Genomic DNA, 21,657 nt, shown 5'->3' on the forward strand with positions numbered 1-21,657 from the left:
TAACTTTTCAGCAAGATATAGGAGCTTGTCAATAATTCCCTAATATTTATAAAAAAGCATAGTTCCACTGATTATTATTATTATTATTATTTAACTTATAACATGGAATGATGCCTCATTATAAGTGAAATTTACACTGTGAAAACATTTGTGTCATTTCTTAACTTTTAGCTTCAAATGAGACTTAAATGTTTTTCTTTTGACTTTATTTTCAGAGGAATACTTTTCCCTCCACAATTGTAACTCTTTTCTCTGTGACTTATTGATCATCCAGGCAGAGAATGGCTCCTAAAACCCCCAGATAAATTATTATTTGGTCATTAATGACACTTTTAAAGCAAAATTGCCTTAAAAGTCCCTTAAAAATGACATTATTTATCGAATGGCACTTCCTGACAACAGCTATAGACATTCATGAAGACTCCACATCTTAGACACCCTTGCTGTGGAGTAAGGGGGGATGTACCTTCTGCCTTGGCTTGGCTCTCCTTCGCCCCTTCCAGTTGGCGCTCGATGCTTCCTTGGCTGTAACACCTGGTGAAGCGCACCGGCGACACCGCCGGACTGACGGACTCGACACGCTGCTCCAGGATGGGGGAGAAATCCACAGACGAGTGCGAGTGGGTGGAGTAGGTGGAGGAAAACGGGTCTGCTGCCGCCTTCGTGGAAGGCGACCCGCCTGCGCCGCCGTGTCTGCGTTTGCTCCTGGCAATCTCAGCGAAGGAGGTGACGCGCGGCGGCGGAGGAGGCGGCGTGGCGGCCTGCGCAGCGCCGTCACTCAGCCGCATGGGGCAGCTCAGCATGCGCTCCAGCGAGCCGAGCCGCGGAGACGGACACCTGTCCAGGTTGCGGTCGTAGCTGCGGGAACGTGGGCGGCCTCCGGAGGGCGCTCCGCTGCCGCCGATGACGCTCCGCTGAGCCATCGGAGGAGAAATGTTGACGTACACCTGGCCTTCGATGACGGAAGGAGCGACTCCAGCCGCTTCAGCGACCTGCTGACCGCCATTTTTCTTCTTCTTCTCTTCGTCGTCTTTATCATCGTCATCATCATCTCGCTGAATCAAAAGAAAATGGACAAAAGCAAACAAGTCAAACTTCTTGGTCTCAAACTGTTTTGTTTAGAGAAACTTAATAATTTATTTTATTTGTTGTTTCTGTTGTTTTGTTTGTTCATTTTGGATATTTAAAATGTCTTCCAGGTCCAGTGTTAAAATGTTCATTGGAAATTAAAATTTAGTTTAAGTTCTTGCATGGTTATGGCAAAATCATATAACATGAAAGTTGTCTTAAAACAACAATATTATCGTTTATCGCAATAACTTCGCAATTTATCGTCCAGCAAAATGGGTTATTGTGATAAACCTAACCATCAGAACAACTCCATTTTTTTATGTATTTATTTTTAAATTTTAGATTTACTCACCAACGTTTATAGCAAATTCACTAAATCTTTCAAAGTAATTTTAGTTTAGTTTCTAGTGCAAATATTATAATACACTTGAAAACTATTATTATTACTATCTCCAGATTTTCTTGTCTTGTTAAGAGAATTAATTTGTAACCATTTTGATTTTTTAAGATAATTTGCTGTTGGTTCTTTAGCACATTATGTAAAACATGAATATTATAACATGGTTTTAATGACAAATTAATGACAAAAGGTTCATAATTTGCAGAAACTAATAAATCCGGATTCTCCACTCACTCGAGAAGACCCTCCATCTTCGTCCTCCTCCTCTTCCTCCAGCCCCTGCTCCTCGCCTCGCTGCCTGAACAGGAAGTACTCGCTGGGCTGGGTCGGCGTGGGGCTGCCTTTGCTGTGCTCAGAGGAGCAGCTGTTGACCGACGAACCCGCTGGACTCGGGGATGACTGGGACGAGAGGTCACAGGTCACCAGCTTGTAGTAGTTCTGGGTGGCGACGACGAGGCGCGCCTGGCTCTGCAGACAGGAAGCGAGGTCGCCAGATGACCCCGCGGCGTGAGGAGGGTGGAAGGAGTTGCAGTTGGCGTCGAGGTCGAGTGTCGCCTGGTGCTCCATGGAGCAGGAGCAGGCAGAGGAACTGGAGAGGCGCGGCTCTCGGATGAGCGGGAAGGCTTTGGCGAAACAGGATGGCGGCGGCTCGGTCGGGGAGGTGTGAAGGTCCAGGTAAAACGCCTCTCCCCCTTCGGCGTCCTGTTGGTTTCCGTGGAAATTGGGGACAGACGATGTGCCAGTCGCCGGCGGCTGCTTTTCTGGGATGCCGTTGTTCATCTTGTTGTAAATGGCGCTGAAGTTGACGAGGACGCCTTCGGAGCTGTTGCAGGACGAGTCGCTGCAGTAGCCCTGCTGGAAGTCCGGGAACGGTTCGGGGAAGGTGTCCTGGAAGTTCTGGGACAGAGCGCAGCAGGAGCAGTGCTGATTGGACAAGCCAGACGAGTATGAACCCGTCTTGCTGCTTTCGCCGCATCTCATCGGCTGATCATCGTCTTCTTCCTCGTCGTCGTCCACCCAGTCATGCTCGCCACAGTCCATGGACATGTTGGAGCCGCTGCTGCCGTGGCGGCGCTCCCTGTCCAATCCCAGGACGTCCAGGTCGTCCAGGTGGTTGGACAGATCCGAGGACGCCGCCCTCAGAGATTCCCGACTGCTCCCTGTGCCGGAGCTGTGCAGCAGGAACGGCTCTGACGCGAACCCCAGGAAAGGAGCCATGGCGTCGTCCAGCGCGGCGTTCGTCTCGCTGTGCAGGTGGAAGGACGAGTCCTCCAGGTAACCGTGGAGGTTGTCGCTGTCTTCTTCATCTTCCTCATCCTCGTCTTCGTTGGTGTTCAGGAGGAACGGATTGCGGCGCAGAGGGTTCCTATTCCTCGGTTTGGCTCTGGGTAAGGTGTGAGCCGTGATCAGCAGGTCCTCTGAGTTGCTGGAGGTGAACGATGAGTCGTCGCTTGCCGTGCTCCCGCCTCGCCCGCCGCCACGTCGCTTCTCTTTCCCCACGCTGGAGGACCAGGAGCCGCTGGAGGTCTGGATCAGGCTGCTGTAGAGCAGAGCCTCCCTCTGCAGGACATCCCTCTCCGGCAGTGACGTGGTGCGGCTCAGGCCAAGGCTCTCCGGCGGGCTGAACGGGTTGGTCCTCTTCAGAGATCCGCCGCAGCCCCCAGAAACCTGACAATGCACCAAGGGAATGTGATGTACAATCAGCGTTTCTCCAGAAACCTTCGGAGGGCTGTCCATGGTCCCAGAGGAGGAAGGTAGGAGTTGGATTTACAGAAGCAGATTGAGGCTAAAGGTTTTTTTAGTTTGCAGTTGTTGTTTTCACTCAGCTGGGCCCAGTTCTGTAGGACCGCCGGGGATCTGGAAGCAGAGGTCAGGGAAGTCCACACCGTGATCAGAGTGGTACATCTGGACAAAAAAACAAGAGACAGAGACATGAGGAGAGGAAGCAACATGTTTGCAAAGCCTTAAGTGTTTTTGGTCTAATTTCTAGTGCAAATATATGAGACAAAATTAACTTATATGTCACTTTTTACCATGTTTTAAGTCAAAAATCTCTAGGTCCACTAGCAGATTATTTTACTTATAACAAGACTTATTTTTCATGTTGTGATTGAAATACTCTAATAATTCAATGGAATTAGTTATTATTTTTACCAATATGAAAAAATTACTAACTTAAATCAAGCTCCTACATCTTGCTGAAAAGTTAAGTTAATTTTGTGTCATTTCAAATTTACTAAGATATTTGCAGTAGAAACTAGACCACTAACACTAATAACAAGGGAAAAACGGCGTGTTTTAAGTAAAATAATCTGCCAATGGGATAAGTATTTTATTGATGTCAATATGTAGAGCATCCCTAGTTTAGGGACATGTGCTTTAATGTGTACATTGTAATGCCTTAACTTTGAGATTGATTCAAAAAACAAACTTGGACCACAGTTTTTGTTCAATGATTTGTTACTTTTTGTTAAATATGAGCAAATCTTCCCCATGATTCTGTGTAAAAGTAAAAGCCTGATCGGTGCATTATGGGTCTCTGCAGCGGATAACTTCCGCTTCATCACCGGAAGTTATCCGCTCCTTCGGCTAAGGGATGCATCAAGTGGTTGCAGAAGGGATTCATCTAAACGTTGGAGTCCTCCAGGAGTTCCTGAGCTACACAAACCTACAAGCACAAAGTGTTTAAATGTGGACAGAGTGAATCAGCATCACGTGATAAACAGCAAGCAGCTGACTCTCTAACAGGACGATAATCTCATTCACATATCACCGCCTCAAAGGCACAGACACGCTGAAACTCAGACACCACCATCATCATCGTCGTCTCTGTTGCCGGGTAAAATAAGACCACTTTCATAATACCCTGCAATCAGTTCTCTCCTTCAAAACAAAACCCTGAACAGACACGTCACATGTGCATAATTACATGCTATATTTTATATGGATGAACTTAACAGATTGCAAAAGATATATCACATTTTTTTCAGTCTCATCCAATCAACAATAATTGACTTACTTTCCCCCCTCTTACATTCATATATCATTATAATTAGTAATTTTTCAGATTAAGCTCAATAACTGCTGCCTGTTACTTTGACTGTTCTCCCCTTTCTAATGTTATCATGCTAACACCAGTATGACAACTGGAATGGTTCTCCAGCTGGATGACCTTATTAGCAAAGACTTGGGTTTGAATAAAGAAGCGAATCCTCCACTAAACGTCCATCCAAAACCGTGAATAACTCACCCATTTATTTAGCTCTTTTCAACCAATTTTAATGTGTCTTGGCCCACTGATTTTTCTCTTAGCAGGATGTACCAGTATTAGCTTAATGAGCAAGACAATGCTTGACAAAGGAAACCCAAAGGGGCTTAAGAGATTAGCTGCTGGGGCAGAAAGTATGATTGCATAATGTGTGTTTGGACATACAATGAAGAGTGGTTAAGAGAGGATTACAGGGTTAGTGATTTAAATAGGTAAGTAATTGACTCAAATACAGATTAAAGCCACAGCATGTAACTTTTACACAAAATGTTCTTTTTTACATATTTAATAACACTGTCCATATATTGTGACAAACATGAGACAGATAAATCTTAAAAAGATAGAGCCATTCCACCGTCTTCCAGTGCCGCCTGAAGAAATGCACCGGTCTAAAACAACCAATTGCAGACAAGAGGGTCTTAATGCTGCCAATCAAGGCAGGACCTTAGTTAGCATGCTAATTGCTAAAACTTATAGCTAAAAACTAGATAAGTGCACCTTGCTGGCATGGTAAAAATACAAAATCTTACCAACTATTTTCTGTCTAATTTTTAGTGCAAACATCTTTGAACATTTCAAATAATACGAAAGTAACTTACAAGTAACTTTACAGCAATTTATATGAGCTTGTTTTAAGTCAATAATTCCTTAATATTCATGAAAAAGTTGAACCAGATTATTTCTCTTGAAACATGGAAAAAAATTATTGTTATAGGTGAAATTATTGGCCAATGGAATTAGTCATTTTTATCAATACTAAGGATATATTTACTTTCAACAAGCATCTATATCTCGCTGAAAAGTTACTTGTTGGTTAATTTCATGTTGTTTTATGCTAGGATATTTGCAGTAGAAAGTAGACCAAATGTACTTGGTAAGATTTTGTTTTTGCAGAGTGTAATGGTGGCCAGAAAAGATTTTTACGCTAATATAAAAATAATATATTAGCGTAACTTCTGTTCATACACCTCAAAATGCCAACAAGGATGTCTTCAGGAAAGAAGAAGAAATACAAGAGACTGTTTGGACAAAGGGAATGACTCAGCAAGAAACCACTCAAATACAACAGACCAACAAAGTAGATTTAGTGAAGCTTAGCTTAGAGAGGCATTTAGCTCTTTCAACAACTCAACAGTCTGGGGGGATACAAGGCGTCGCTTATTCTAATGGAAAAACTGTCAAATCAGAATTAATTTAAGGATAAAATTTTAGTGAATAAGGAATCCAGTTTCTATGAGAACAGGGTGGGAAGCTGGCCTATTTATGGAGCTGTACAGGATGAGGAAGCAAAGCTGAAACGAAGGATATCCTCCCACTTATACAATCAGGGCTACATTTCCACGAATATATGAGCAGAGGTGGACGAGCAGGCAGCCCTTCCTCACCAGGAAAAGCCAATTTACACGTCCAGACCGGCGAGTGATGGGCATGATTCATGGAGTTCTTATTGTGTACAGCAGGGGTGTCAAACTCAAATACACAGTGGGCCAAAACTTTAAATTGAACAAAGTCGCGGGCCAAGGTTGAACAAATGAATCTTTTAATATGGACCCAAACAAGTTCTAAAATAACAATAAATATTGAACAAGCAAAGCTTATCTAACTTAAAAGTGCAGGTGTGCAAAATTGAGTTACTAATAATAATAAAACATATTATATTAAATAAAATATATTTAATATATAAAATAAAATATTAAATATATTAAATAAAATTTAAATAAACATTTAATGCCTCATTTCTGACGTAAATGTCTAATATTATTTTGAAATTGCCTCGCGGGCCAAATATAATTACACTGCGGGCCAAATTTGGCCCGCGGGCCAGAGTTTGACACCTATGGTCTACAGAATACAGTCCAGTTTAATCTGTGAAATAAAAATAACAGCAGGCCTCTTGTGTAAAAGCAGGGAAAGAAAATAACTTCAGGATTCCCAGACTGCTTTCTGTTGATATTCCAGACATTCAAAACTCAAAGTTAAGGAGGGATGGATGACCCAAAGTCCTCCCCATTAAAATGATCTGAAATGATCAGAATGTTCCTGTTAGCCAGAACCAGGTGTTTTCTGATGTGAATGTGGCTTTAAATCCGTCATTCCCCATCCTGCTCTGTGTGAACTGCATGCTGCCTCTCCTCATCCTGCCACAGAGGAACAGTCTGTATGTGTCTCCCTGCACATCCTCCCTCTGCTGGAGATGAATGCAGCTTTTGTTCGCTGCTCCTGTTCACCAAAACACTGCTGAGGACGTCTGGAGGGAGGAGCTGATTCAACGAAACGCTGTAATTTAACATTCCTGAAGGCTTCATCACAACTTGGAGAAGTTGGGTTGACCGTAGGGGTTTTTCTTCTTCGAGCTAAACCTGGAGTTTACTGATGTCTGATAACAATCTTGTGTTTTCTAAACCAAACAAAATTTAAAAAAAATCAAAGAGTTGTCTTTTAAAAATCAACATTGTAGGTTGTATCATGAAATATTCTGCTTTTTGTACCCTCAGAACTGGAGCATGTCACTTTTATTTTAAAAAATGTCAGAGAAAAATATTTTTTAATAAAAAAAATTATTAGTTTGATTGTTTTCATAAAAATATTTTTACTGAAAATAGTTTTAGAAAATATTTTTTAATTTAAAAACTGACTTTTTTTTTTTTACAAAAGACAAAATCTATTTAAACAAATTATAAAACAGATTATTTTTCAATGAAAGTATATTTTTTATTTAAAACTATTTTAATAGTAAAATAAATTATATAAAATGTAGTGTAACAGTGTGGTATGAGACAGATAATCTGTGATAATCTGTGAGTTCCTCTGCCTTCTCTCAGTGCTAACTAAAAAAAACGACCAATCAGAGCTATGAGGCGGGTCTTAGCGCTATCAATCACCCTTCCAATTGCTCTCTACTGTGCTAAAGTTAGCATAACTTGTTGAGAATGCTCAGACTAGTTAGCATAGCTACCAATGATGACAGACAGACAGTTTTTCTGTAATGGTAAATTGTTCCCCCACCATTAGCAAATTGAACAGCGTGTACATGAGGACAATTGACAGCACTAACACTGTCCTCATGGCTCTGATTGGTTGCTTTTGCTCAAGAGCGATGCATTTCTTCAGACTGAGATCCACTTTTTCAGATTATCTCTCATACTAAACTGTCACGACATGGTAACAGTTTTTTTCTTAAAATAAAAGTTCCTGCAGGTTTAAATCTTCAGCTGATTGGGTTTGCTGCGTTAGGAAAACAACTCGACCCTGAGAGGTCCGGGTCAGCACCGGGGATGTTTGCGTGTTGTCAGGCAGCTGAAGATGAAAACATGACCTCGATCCCAGCTTTCCCCTCCAGGATTAACGCAGCTTCCCTCCTCTGGTGTTTGTCTGCCTGAACTTGAGGAGCTTACAAAAGCTTGCGTAACTAATGCGCCAAGTGCTGGCGCCACCAACAGGCGTGGACATGAACTCATATCCAGCAAGAGTTCACTTCAGATCAGGGGATCCAAAGTGCGGCCTGGGGACCTTTTGATTTTGAACGGAATTCAAAACTGAAATTTGGCCTTGAAACGCAGATGGAGACTTTTAATTCGTAATCAGAGTAAAAATGACTTTCTTGTACAGGAAAATGTAAAGTACAACAAAATAAATTGTCTTTTTATAACCAAGTTTAATAAAAGTTAAAACCAAGTTTATTGAGAGACTTTTCAGAAATGCCAGCTTTGCTGCACTGAAATCAGGTTTTATTTTTTTATAAACTTGGATAAATATTGCGACCATTTTGAAAGAAAGTCACCCAAATTATGTTCTTATTACTGAATATAATAATGAGGCAAAAAAAACTTTCGGATCTAAAATTAGTTTTTGGGGCTTTTTGTTTGCGTTGTTTTTTTGCGTTGTTTTATATTTCCCTTTTTGAAAGGGTTAAAATTTCATTAACTTGATGATTATTTGATTTGAAAGGTTGAAACTGAAGTAAATGTCATTCAAAATAAAACAGCTGATTCATAATTTTTCTAAATTTTTTCTCCAAAAAGCTCTCTTTTGCATCTACAGGAAATTAAGCAAAAATGAAGGGTCAGTCATCATTAAAAATATAGATTGTTAAAAATATAAGTATGGTAGATCAGCTATTATTGTTCAGTGGGAATGCAAACTTTTTGTTCCTTTTCAGTATAATTAATTCAGAAGTAATAACTTCACATCTGTATAATTACAGTAATAAACCTTTACTGTGTAAGACAAAACTGCTGCAACACTTGGTTTGTGGTAAAAAGTAAAAAAAACGTGTAATTTACACGTCCAGATTGTCTTTTTGTATTGTTTAACAACAATACATGTTAAAAAAAATTATTACATTTAATTGAACTGATAAGTACCAAATTGTTTCATCATGCAAAATAGATTTTGAACTTAAACATTCAATTAATTTGCTGAATTTTGTTAGGGCCCTAGGACAAGGGGAGTAAACAGAAAGTTCTGGTCACACGAGGGTTAAAGTTTTAAAGCACCGTTTCTCAAGCTTGTACAGTTTGCACACTGAGGTGAACTTCCTGCTGGACCATTCTGTTCTCTTCATCAGAACAACACAATGAGAACATGAACGGGTTATTAATGAAGTCCCTGCAGCACGTAGTGCTCTTTCACAGTCAGACAAACGAGGCTGAAATACAGAGCAGGCCAGGGTGTATTCACCTAAACACACACACACACACACACACACACACACACACACACACACACACACACACACACACACACACACACACACGCAGCACCACCAAAGCGTTGTCAGAGCAACTTTAAATCAGAGCAGCAATGCAGTCAGAGACTCAGGGAAACCATTAAGCTTTGTTCATTTCTGCTCCTACAAACAATCTAATGGGACGGAAATTACAATTGTCGTGTTCAAGTTGTGCTAAAAGGAGTTAGCCTATCAGCGAAGCCACTCAAGGCTAAATTAGCATCTCAATGCTAAACATGTAGCAGCAGCACAGACGCTAACGCTAATGTCAGCGTCAACAGTCGAGATTTCTAAAGAAGCTCAATGAATAATGAGCAACTGAAACACTGGAAAGACCCATTTTTAAAAAATCAGAATATTTTTGAAAAATCCACTTCAGGAATTTTATTATTAAGTTTAAAACATATTTTTGTTGTTATATAACAGATTGTGAATAATTTATAGATTTATGGGCAAAAAGTTGCTGTATGTCCAGATGTTATTTACTTTTGTCATTATTATTATTATTAATTATTATTATTATCATGGGTCTGTAATTTTTCTTGTCTTGTTTTCAGTGTTTGTTTATAATCATTTTGTCTATTTAATGCAATTCTTTGTTAGGTGTTAGCACAGTATATTGAACAGGTAAATAAATACCATAACATGGTTTTTCATTTTTTAAAATGGATTAATTATTGAATCTTTAAGTAATATATTTTATTAAACTGAGATAAGGGGTAGGATTAAATAAGCGTTCACTACTTTCTTCTTCTTTTCAAACATAAAAGTCATGGAAAATTAATTGTTTTGTTCTTGGTTATTTATGTATGCATTTTCTCTTATAAAACTAGTATTTGGTAAAAAGTCTACTCAAATACAAAGTAACTGATCAAATTATCAAACATTTAATATTTAAAAATTACATAAATGAGCCACTTTGCAAAATTAAGTGGAAATGTTGATAATTTAAGGAAAGAAATTACAATAATTCACAAAGTATAAAATCAGGTAAAAGAAAAATTTTCCAAATCAGTTTTTCTCAATAAAAAAACTTATGGAACTTGAACAAAAACTGCAAGTTTTTAGGTCATTCAGTGGATAGAGAATCCGCTAAATAAAAATGTTATTACTTCTTAATAAAAATACTCAAGTAAATGTGCAATAAAAATATTCCTAAAAGTAATTTTTTTTTCAGAAACGTTACTCAAGTACATGTAATTGAGTAAATGTAACTAGTTACTACCCAACTCTGGAGCCAGACTCAGTCACATAGACCTTATTTACCGTCCTCAGCTGCTGATAAGAGAGAAAATCACTCCACAGGAGAAAAAAATGAAAAACACAACAGAGCATGAATCATATCTGCACACAGTGGCGCTGAAAACTGGAGATCCTGACACTGCAGATTAACATTGCAGCCCTCACCGAGACGTTTCCAAAGACAGACATGCAAACCTCTGGAGGCCCTCAGTTACATAACCAGAGAAACGCCGAAGAACAGCTGAACGGAGCGGAGAGGAGGCACGTTGGCTGACACACTGATGCTGAGGTGGTTCAGGAAAAGGTCTTTGGCTGAACGCTGCTGAGGCACTAATCCTGTAATGCCACAGTGATTAGCTTAGCGGACACTGACACAAAAAGATTCGACCAAAAAACGCAAACCAAGAAACAGAAAATAAGAATGAATCGTTCCTGAAGCTGATCTGGGAAGCTACGCAGCTTATATAGTTCATATATTATAACTATATTATAATAGTTTAGAAAAATTTTTTTTTGCCTAACTGCTCAGTAAAAACTGAAAGATTGAATTTAATAAATTAAAAGACAAAAATTAATATGTGAAAATGAAAAAAAGTTATAATAAACTGAAAAATAAACCAATAAGAATATTTTTAGTGTCTAATACTTAAGTCAAAAAAATTAATAACCTGCAATTTAATAATATAAACATAAATAAATAAGTAGATAAAAATGAAAAAACTAAAAATAAATCAATATTTATTTAAGCACATTTCAGATGCTTAAATGAGCTGAAGTTTCCCACAACATAAGCTAATTTATGAAAATGACATTTTTAAATGAAGCTGATAATCAAAACCAAAACAAAAGCATTAAATAAGACTATTAAATGAGACTCGCTGCAGTAGTTTCTATTATCAGCTGAATCTATAAACATTGTCTACAGCTCTGTTCATAAACACTGACAGCTCCATTATTATTGCTAGGACGAGTTATTGAATTCAGTTTGAATTCAGTGTGTTCCTTCTGTTTACAGGATGGTTAATAAATACCAACAAGAGAAATAATTCTGCGTAAAAAATCCCTGCTCGCTTTTTAAAACAGCATTTCTAAATTAGACTTTATGTATTTGGTCATATTTGGTCTTATAACTGTATTTAACATTTACATTTGAGGCATTTTTAGTGACGTATTGACTTGGCTCCAACATGGCTCTCTGAGTTGTGGTTCTTTGGTGAGTTTCTTTTATAGAACCAGTGGAGAACTGGCTGTCCCACCAGCCCCAATTTAGAACAGGAACTTCTTTGTTGGGGAAAACCCAGTTTAGACGGCCACTGATGGTCAAGGCAGACATGTTGAACATTTTACAGGAAAAAGCAATCTACAGGGACACATTTAATGATTATAAGAACAGTTTGATTTGATATTGAAGAAATTAAAGGATAGGTTCTTTGAGGAATTCCCATTTCAGGTTGTAACATTTCCAGTGTAGCTTTTTTTTAAAGGGGCAGTATTATTAAAATCAAAGTTTTTTTTAGTTTCACATCATGTTATGATGTTATTCCCTCATCAAAAACATACCTGATTCTTTCATGCATGTTTGACAGGTATTTCAATCTCCATGGCAACCATTCCCCCCTCCCAACTCCTTCAGACTAGCCAGGAGCGATGAGCAAACATCTCATTGCAATGCTGATAAAAACTTTGCTGAAGGGTTAATTGAGGAGTCATGTTATAATGACATCCTGAAGGCAGTTTCAGAAAGAGTAGGAGTTTTAAAAGAGACAAAGACCCAATTTCAAGGTCTTAAATCAGAAAGTTAAATTTCTTTTAAGTCATATTTGATATATACAGCATTTTTATAACAACTAAAGATAACAAGAGTTACCTAATTATGATATAAAATGGCACTATATGCCTGTAAAAAACATAATAATTCCCTTTTAAAATGACTTTCAGTCTCAGACAGAAAAATCAAACCAACACTTAATCATTTTCATTGACAATATTTTAGTGAGTAAAATAGATCTACAATCTGACAAAGCAAGAAGATTATGTCCCCTCCACCAATAGCTGCTAGCAGCTAATGCTAAGTTAGCAGCCCTTCACAATAAGAGCCAAAATGCTTTGAACTTCAAATAACATATTTGGAGTAATTTTGCGTTCGATTTGAAATGTGAGAAATGTCACACTAAGTCAGTGCTTCTCAATTATTTTCCGTTACGCCCCCCATATCAAGAAGAAAACTATTCGCGCCCCCCACTCCCCACCGTGACTATCCATGTCTACTGCAGGCAGTATCAGCTCCTCTGCTATGGTGTGGGTTTTTGCACTGCGCAATTTGGTACGCCACCTTATATGATGCTAGCAGCGCTCGATGGTTTACTGAAGTAGCCTTCACAAAGCGGGATGACTGTTGGCAATATTCAGCACGTTTTCGCTGAAAAAACTCTAGCGGCTCACCGCCGTGATTGGGATGTAACGTATTTAAGTGACGCGCTAATTTATTTGGCTTCATGCTGTCCGCTGCGAGCATTTTTAGACACAGCAAACACACCGGTCTTTCCTCTTCTCCAACATGTAGTCACAGTGAAGCCAAGCGCTAAATACGCTTCGTCGTATTTCCTCTTCTTAGCTTTCGGTTGACTTTCTGTTGTCTCATTATCTTTGTCTCTCTCCGCTTTTCTTTTCATCCCTGTTAAAAACTTTTTCATGTTGGGGGTTGTTGAATAACGGAGGCCATAGACAGAACGCAGTCGGAGCTTTTTGTTGACGTAACACTGCTAACCAAGGCAAACCTGTTGTCTTGTAAGTCGTAAAATGTTGCACTGTCGCAAACGTGACAGAAGTAACAATGAGAGCGCCACTGCCGCCTACTGTGCGCAATTACACTTTATACTAGTACAGCCAAAAAAAAAGCCTGTTCCCCAGGATCACACGCGCCCCCCCAGGTATCGCACAGCGCCCCCCAAAGGGGGCCCGCCCCACTATTTGAGAAGCACTGCACTAAGCGTTGGTTAAACAAACAGGCTAGTGTTGGAGACTGGAAGGACGGCTAATTAAAACCCAGACACAAACAGCGCACTGGGTGACTGACATGCAGGCAGCTGATGCACAACAGCTGAGTCACTGTCAAGACATCAGTTTGAGCTGGAGCTCTATTCCTGTTATAGTCCTAGAAGAACTTGTATTTATATTTAAACAGGGCTGGACAACATGACTGAAAAAACGTATCACGATATAAGAGTTTCATCAATAATTATTGATTAGTTTTGTTTTAGATATCTGAATTACTCTCAAGCTGGTGGCATGATTTTTCCTGTTTTATCCACAGTTTTCACTCTACAACATTGTTTATTTGTAAGCAGTTATGAGGCAAAAGGTAGTAAAGTAACTCAACAAGTTTTTGCTAGGTAACCAAAGAGAGACTGAGTTACTTGATTCCACCAAATCACTCTGGATGAAGTCCAGAAAATATTCTAAAATATCTATTAATATCAATCAATACATATTGCTATATCTATCGCAATATGTATTTTTATTGATTTAATGTTCAGCCATATATTTACATATAAAACCTGTCAGGAACTCAACTATAAAGAGAAATAACCACAGAATGAGTGGCTGGGAAATGTAAACCTAATAGTTTATTTAGTCTTTTGTGAGTAATTATAATAAACTAACTTGAAAAAACTGAAAATGCTGAACAAATACAAGAAATAAAAAAAATCTAAATAAAGCAATACAGTATAAAAACAAACAGGACATTAATAAATAAAGTAGTTCAGCTTTAAAAATCTTCACAGAGCATGACGTTCACCAACACCTATGTTGCAAATATATTGTCACAGCAACATCAGTTTGTACAATATTCATATCTCAAATAATTGTTTAGTGTAATAATTGTTGGCTAATAGATTTTCCGAGTTCTGAAAATCTATTAGCACTATAAATATAAATAAATAAATAATGTTATTTGTTGGAGAAATTGTGATATTATTAATCAATTATTTGTTATTCTCATTGATCTTTATAATGTATCTTTATTTTATGCTTTCCTTTAAGTTAATCTCATTATAGAATTAAGAATGTTTCTTGTATTGTTGATTTACTCTGATTCTTTTCTCAGAAGGCCTCACTGACAGAGAGCAGAAACAAAATCTTCCTGCAGGTTTACCTCTTGGTGAAGAGCTCTGCTTCGGTTGAGTTGCTGGCCTCCAATAAAAGCATCATTGCTAAGATCACTACATATTTTATTAATCTTTGTGCCTGGAAGGAGATTATCTAGTACAGAATGATTGTGTGTTAGTTAGTGAATAACATTTGACGCTGTAGCTGTTTTCCCCTCCCTTTAGAGCTACAGCGTCCTTGTGATTAGGGATCCTAGAAACAATAAAATAGAGGAGCAGACAAAATGTGCTTCAGAGCGGCAGGAGATTGTAACTGAAGTACATCTCTGTCCGTTCTCCTCGCGAGTGAAAAAGAATCTAACTCTTTTGTCTTTTCTGTCTTTGTTAATGTATGTTTAACAGGTGTTAACCCTAACATTATTTATTTTTGATAAATAACATTATCAAAAGTAACCTAGGAAGGACAGCTTTGGAATAATCCATGACCTCTGAAATCTATGGATGAGAACCACTGCATTGTCAAATCTGAAGATTTTGGTTATAAATTTGGTTTTCTTTAACCAAATTTAAAATACTTTATGTTTAAGAAAACCAATTTTGAAAACAAATTCTTGACATTTGAAGATGCAGAGGTTGTTGTCCATGGATTTCAGTCTTCAGGCATCAATTATTGCAATCTTCTCCTATTCAGGTTACTTTGGGGAATGTTATTTGTGTCTAGTTTTATCCTCTAAATGAAGCACATTGATGTTGTTCACCATAGAAGTCAGAGGTTTTAGTTTTGTACTATTATTTTCAATCCAGAAGAATAAGAACCATAATGTACTCTGTCCTAAAATTTCAACAATGGTTTTAAATGCTTCTATTGCCACTGTAAAAAGGTCAAAAACATAAAAGGAAAATAATTCAAAAGAATGAAATTCAAGTTTCTTCAGTTTGTACTTGAGAGACAAACAAAAATCATCTAACAATGAAAAGCAGGCAACAATGTCAAACGGTGAAAAGGGCTACAAAATCCAGACCAGCCCAGAACAAAAACAGTTTATATAACAGGATCACCTTCTTTTATTTCTCTGCATTCTTCCTGAGATTATTTGATTGCCTGTATCAGCACAAGTAACATAGACAACAGGATAAGACGTTTTACTGACACAAAACTCCTACAATTGGTTATAAATATACTTAAAAAAAAAAAAAAAACAAGCCCAGATTTAAAAAAAAGAGCAGGAAATTAAATCGGAGCAGTCACAGTCACTCCCTAAAAGAAAAGTAATAATATCATTTCAGCAGTTTACACAGATGACCCATTTGGTGGGAATCAGGTTAGGTATCAAAGCTTAAACTCTAATCCAGCATCCATGTCACAAACATAAGGCTGTTGTTTAGATCAGAGAGTAATCTGCATCCCCGCCATACTCTGTAAAAGAAAACAAGACACCAGAATGGCCATAACAGGAAGAACAGGCCTCCAGCCTTCAAAATAAAAGCTTCAAAATAATTTTTAAACAGGTCCTTGGCCTCAAACTATTACTCGTTGGGTACACTTCTTAAATTAGATCAGATTGTATTGTTGACAAATAACGTAACATATTTTCTTTTCTTTTTTTCACCTTTAATGCATCAAAACTGAAAACCATACTTTGTTCATGCCAAAACTATAAATACAGTTTACTCTACAGTCAACAAGACCAACAAACACACTCTTAGATACACATCTGCATAAATTGTATTTATTGTGTTTAATCTAGAAAGAACTGGCCTTTTTGAGGGCATAAAAAGTCCAAATAAAAAAATCTGCATCTGCCAGTAAATCCCACATTGGTGTGTAGGAATGGAGATTTATGTTATTGAATAATAACGAAGAAATCAAAACAATAAATCCCAAAAACTAATAGTTTTGTAGAGACTGTTTATTTCATTATTTTGGTTCCATGAAAGCATCAATAGATACATTTAAAAATATTAAATGCAGTTACTACGTGAGATTTTTAGATTTTTTCAAAAGAGCACAATTCATAAAGTACCTATATGAAAAGGCATATTTTTTGGTAACTGTATGTACTCATTCAGTTATCTTACTGCAAGGAAGTTAGAAAATACCTTAAAATCTACTCTGATATATGCTGCTTTGCCTAAAATGTACCATTTTACTTAATATAATCACTTTAAATAAAATCCTCAAATCCTCAATAATTCATATTGATCTTTATAACAAAAATAAAACATAGAATCCCTCCCAAAAGACACAATGAAAGAATTTGGCATGCTTTTATTTTGAACGGCCAGAGCGGAAGTCGTACTGGTACGTTCTTTTGAACGTGACGCGTGTTGCTGAGGATGATTCCAGTAATGTGGGATCAATATGGAGATAACACAGGGGACAAGGCCGCTGAAGGGGCAAACTGTGCGCCACCAACAAACATACACTGTATCAATATAAACCTTAGTAATTACAATGTAATTCACAGCAGATGGCGGCCATGTTTAATCCGAACATACACAGTTCAATATCGATGAAGATGGTGATGTGTCAAACCGTTAGAACGAGCCTTCATACTGAAAACCCAAAACGCCACAAGCTAATTTTAGGGTCACCTTTCCGTTAAAGCGTCATTCACTTCACTGTAAACGGAAATTATTTCATCGTTAATGAAATACTATGAATTGTGGGAACCGAAGCTGTGTTTTTGGGTTCAGACTGCATCATACCGTTTTTTCAGCCTCCGACTCGATGGTGGTTAGCGGAGCCTTTTCTCCTCACCCACCCGCGGTTCGAACAACAAACATCAGCATTTATCCGCTTTACCTTGTCCGACGGAGTCTTCTGTCGTTCCGATGTCGATAAAACAAAAAAACCCAACGGGCGTGGCGGTGTATGACCGAGCTGGAGGGCTGCTAGTTTTCTCCGTGTGGGAATGTTGTTTTCTCTGAGAGCCAGACTGCAGGCAGGCAGGCAGAGCCGCGGAGGAGCATCGCAGGATGGGAGGGACCCGGAGCCTCACGTCAGCCTGAGGTCACCATCTTGGCCCCAGACCGGATTATCTAACCCGGGCTGGGACAAATCACTGTCAACAAGCATGTCACCTCATCCAGGGATAAATTCACGGAGGTGAAAATCAGTAATAAAATACAAACATAAGGGATCTACACAAAGACAACAATAACACTACTGCAACATATTTTTACTCAAGTAAAAGTAAAAAGTAGCCAAGAAATTTCTAAAGTAAGAGTAAAAAAGTATTCTGTAAAGAGGCTACTGAAGTACTGAATAACTGATCAAATTAGCAATCATTTAATATTTAAAAATTACATAATCAGAAAGAAAAAAATAAAAATCCGGAATAAATGTTGGTATTTGAAGGACAAAAATGACAATAACCCATAAAGTAACAAACAAATAATAAAATAGGCAACCTAAAAGATTTTCCAAAACAGTATTTTCAATTAAAAAAAAACACTTCAACAAAAACTGCAGGTGTGTGTCTGTGTTAGGTGAATTTGAGAAATGTGAGTAATCCAGAAAATCCAGAAATTTTACTCATGTAAGAGAATCAATACTAAAAAAATAGTCAAGTAAAAGTAAAAAGAACATCATTGTAAAATACTCTGAAAACTACTTTTTAAAAAAGTTACTCAAATAAATGTACCTGAATAAATGTAACTAAGTGTAACAGTTTTTTTTGGGGTGTAAATTATATTATACCTAGAAATACTGTTTCTATATTATTATACAAATAACAGCTAATCTCATCCTGTTGAAGGCTGCTGTCACTGTTGGGGAAATGAAATGTCAAATTTAACTTGTTTACTGTAAATTTATTATTTATCCATTGATTTTACTTTCAAATAGTAAACAATGGCATACTAAAATACCACTCTACATTTCAAAATCCAAATAAGTATTTGTTTGTAACTCTTGCGAGGTTAAAATCAGCAGCCATAACTGCCACTGTTATAACATAAGCTAATTACAAATTATGCTTATGATAGTAGATGTGTTAGACTCATAGATTAGTTTAGAATAAGTATCAAGTTCTTTGTAAATCACCTTGATTTACAAAGATTTGCAACTGCCAATCATAAAGGAAAAATACATCCAAGATGGGATCATATAATTAAATGTCAAATCTGTTTACCTTAACAGTCTTTCTTCTGTTGTGTTAAATGAGCCCCATCTAGTGGTCATATTTTTTTACAACCAAACAAAACGTTTTAGGAGTACATGAATGAATTTAAGAACATTAAATAAACAGTTTAATGCTTTTTCATTGAAGTCATCAAATTTATTGATGACTGCACAATTTAGCTGAAGGCTCCATTTTCATAAAATTAAGTGGACATCACTGTTTTAAATGCATATTTAAATATGCATATTTAAAACACTTAAATATGCATATTTAAAACATAGGCTTTAAAATAAAGCAAAGATGGATACCTGTTCAGATTTCAGAAAGTCATAAAATTCTGTTAAGCTAAGCATAAAATAAAAAGACAGTACAACCAGTTATAATACAATATTATTTTATTTTTGACCATCTGTTTAAGCACTAATCATCTCTTGTGTTTTGGATTGTATAACAACCCAAAACATAATTAATTAAACAACTGATTTTGCACCAAACCAAAGATGATGTAACACATACTCAGTTGCAAATGTGAAACTGCTGGAGTGGTTAAACTGGGTATAGACAATGATAGCTGGTTTCAGTGGTAAAAAAAAAAATTTGAGTCCAGTTGTGAGTTTAATGCACAGAGTGACAACTGCAAAAAGCAAAATTTTAAAGGCTTCCATTTGATAATTCTGGTGAATGTCCTGACTGAATTAAAAATAATCATTATGGATCAATATTTCTATCAATTTTTTGCACTTTCCACCTTTTAACTGGATCACAAAACTCCCTTCTATGGGGGGCCATACTGGCAACCTTAAGCTAATGCAACTCCTGGTATGGGTTTAATGTGGATTTAATATCCTAATTCTCTCCACACCTATGCATTTTTAGCAGGAGTGTTTTTTGCCACTAGATGGCAGAATGTGTCCTGCAGGAGTAGCCAAGAGCTGCATCATACCTAAATCAACTTGAAATGGATTTGTGCTTGCAGAATATAGGTTAAATATACTAATTTCTGATTTAATTAATTATAAACAACTGATTTTGTCCCAAACCAAAGATGATGTATCACTTACTCAAAGGATCCACATGTTTTACAATAAGTTTTGAGTGGAAATATTTTGTTTCTGCTATAACATTTTAATATACATTCAACATCCTTTTACCTGCTCTGTTGGCTTTAACACTGAGTTTATTGAGAACTATAACTTCTACGTTTTCTGATCTGAACTCATCCGCTGAGATGAGGATAACGGTGGTTGCATGTGCATACAGGGTCTCCCCATAATCCCAGCACTACTGATAGGGAAGTTCATTATATAATCTTTGTTTCTTTTTTCAGATAAAAAAAGAACTGTTTACATAACATGAGTGGCAGTTCTGTACATAGAGTCTGATCTTTTGGCATCTGTTGCTCAGCTGGATAATCTTACATGTGGATTCAGAGTGGATCTGCAAGTAGCTTTTTGTATAAATATAATACATATTGCTCTATTTATGAAAATAAACCAAATCAAACCTAAAGTACAACAAAGCAATCTTAACTACAATAAAAAAATAAATAAATCACATAGTTGCAGAGGCTTATTTTGTACCTAAATCACTATCAGAGAACACAACCTCAAGTCCCAAACCAGTATCTATCCTGCCCAGCCAGTGTCCTGAAACAGCATCTAGACACCAACCAACACCTCAGCCCCTGAAGGCTGAGTCACAATCACTGAGCAACCAAATGAGAACCCAGCCAAAAGTACTGAGTCCCCAAGTAAGAGCTAGTCACTACTAGAAATCTCTCCCACAGAAGCTTGAACCGCAGGCTCAAGGCAATCAGCATTAACCTCACTCCCAGGCACTTCCCCAACATTTGAGGCCTCAACCACAGAAATCTGGGCCCCAGGTTACCAGCAAAGACCTCAGTTTCAGGCACTTGGCCACCAACTGAGGCCTCCGTTAGGGATGCCTGAGCCCCAGGGTCAAGGTCATCATCAAAAATCTCAGTTCCAGGCACCTTTCCACCAAGTAGTACCTCAGAGAGGCAGTCTTGAGCCAACTAACCAAAAGAAAATGCAATCCAAGGCACCCAGCCACTACCAGAAACCTCAACTACTGAAGGCTGAGTCTCAGGTGCCATGAAACCAGCAGAAACCTCAGTTCCATGTTTCCAGCCACCAAGGGAGAACATCCCCATAAAACCCTATGCCTCAGGAACCTAGCAACTATCAGCAACATCAACCACAGAGGCCTGAGTCCCATGAAACTGGCCACAGGCCAAATACTCCAAACCAGGCGTTTAACTTCCAGCAGGGGCCCAAACAAAGACCCCCAACCCAGAGGTCTCAGTGTCCTTCTTACCATAACATCGTCTACACCAGTCTCATGGGCAAAGATACAAACAAAACCCCTCTTTAGAGGCACCTGTCAACCACCAAAGACCCAAACCTCAAGGACCACATCCTCAGTACTCAGGGAACAACACCAGGCTTCTGATGAAAAGTTTCACTCTTTGGATCAAAATGAAGGAAGACCAAGAGTTCCACCAGGTAAGTTTACAGCATTTATATTAAACCCCTCGACTCCTGTTTTCTACTGTCTCATTGTGATTTTCATCCTTTTTCAGGGTGAGTTTGCTCAAAACAAGCAAACTCACCCTAAGAAAGAAGACTTAGGACTTTTTTGTCTTTTCATTACCCTTCCAGTAAAGCTCAATGATGACTAATGGCTTCAAT

At 38.0% G+C, this 21,657-nt stretch overlaps 1 protein-coding gene across 2 annotated transcripts in view; it reads right to left on the reverse strand.

The window, feature by feature from the left end:
- Positions 1-17,837, reverse strand: part of rusc2 (RUN and SH3 domain containing 2) — a 30,293-nt gene extending 12,456 nt beyond the window's left edge. For both annotated transcript variants that reach the window (XM_055039390.1, XM_055039389.1), the window contains exons 1-3: positions 17,626-17,837; positions 1,706-3,376; positions 467-1,055 (exon numbers count right to left, since the gene is read on the reverse strand). In XM_055039390.1, coding sequence (XP_054895365.1) covers positions 467-1,055; positions 1,706-3,208 — 2,092 coding nt within the window. In that variant the 5' untranslated portion in view covers positions 3,209-3,376; positions 17,626-17,837. The remainder of the gene's footprint in view (positions 1-466; positions 1,056-1,705; positions 3,377-17,625) is intronic.
- Between the last annotated feature and the right edge of the window lie 3,820 nt (positions 17,838-21,657).

This window comes from Poeciliopsis prolifica, unplaced genomic scaffold, assembly GCF_027474105.1.
Source record: "Poeciliopsis prolifica strain line A6 unplaced genomic scaffold, Auburn_PproV2 SCAFFOLD014, whole genome shotgun sequence".
NCBI lineage: Eukaryota > Metazoa > Chordata > Actinopteri > Cyprinodontiformes > Poeciliidae > Poeciliopsis > Poeciliopsis prolifica.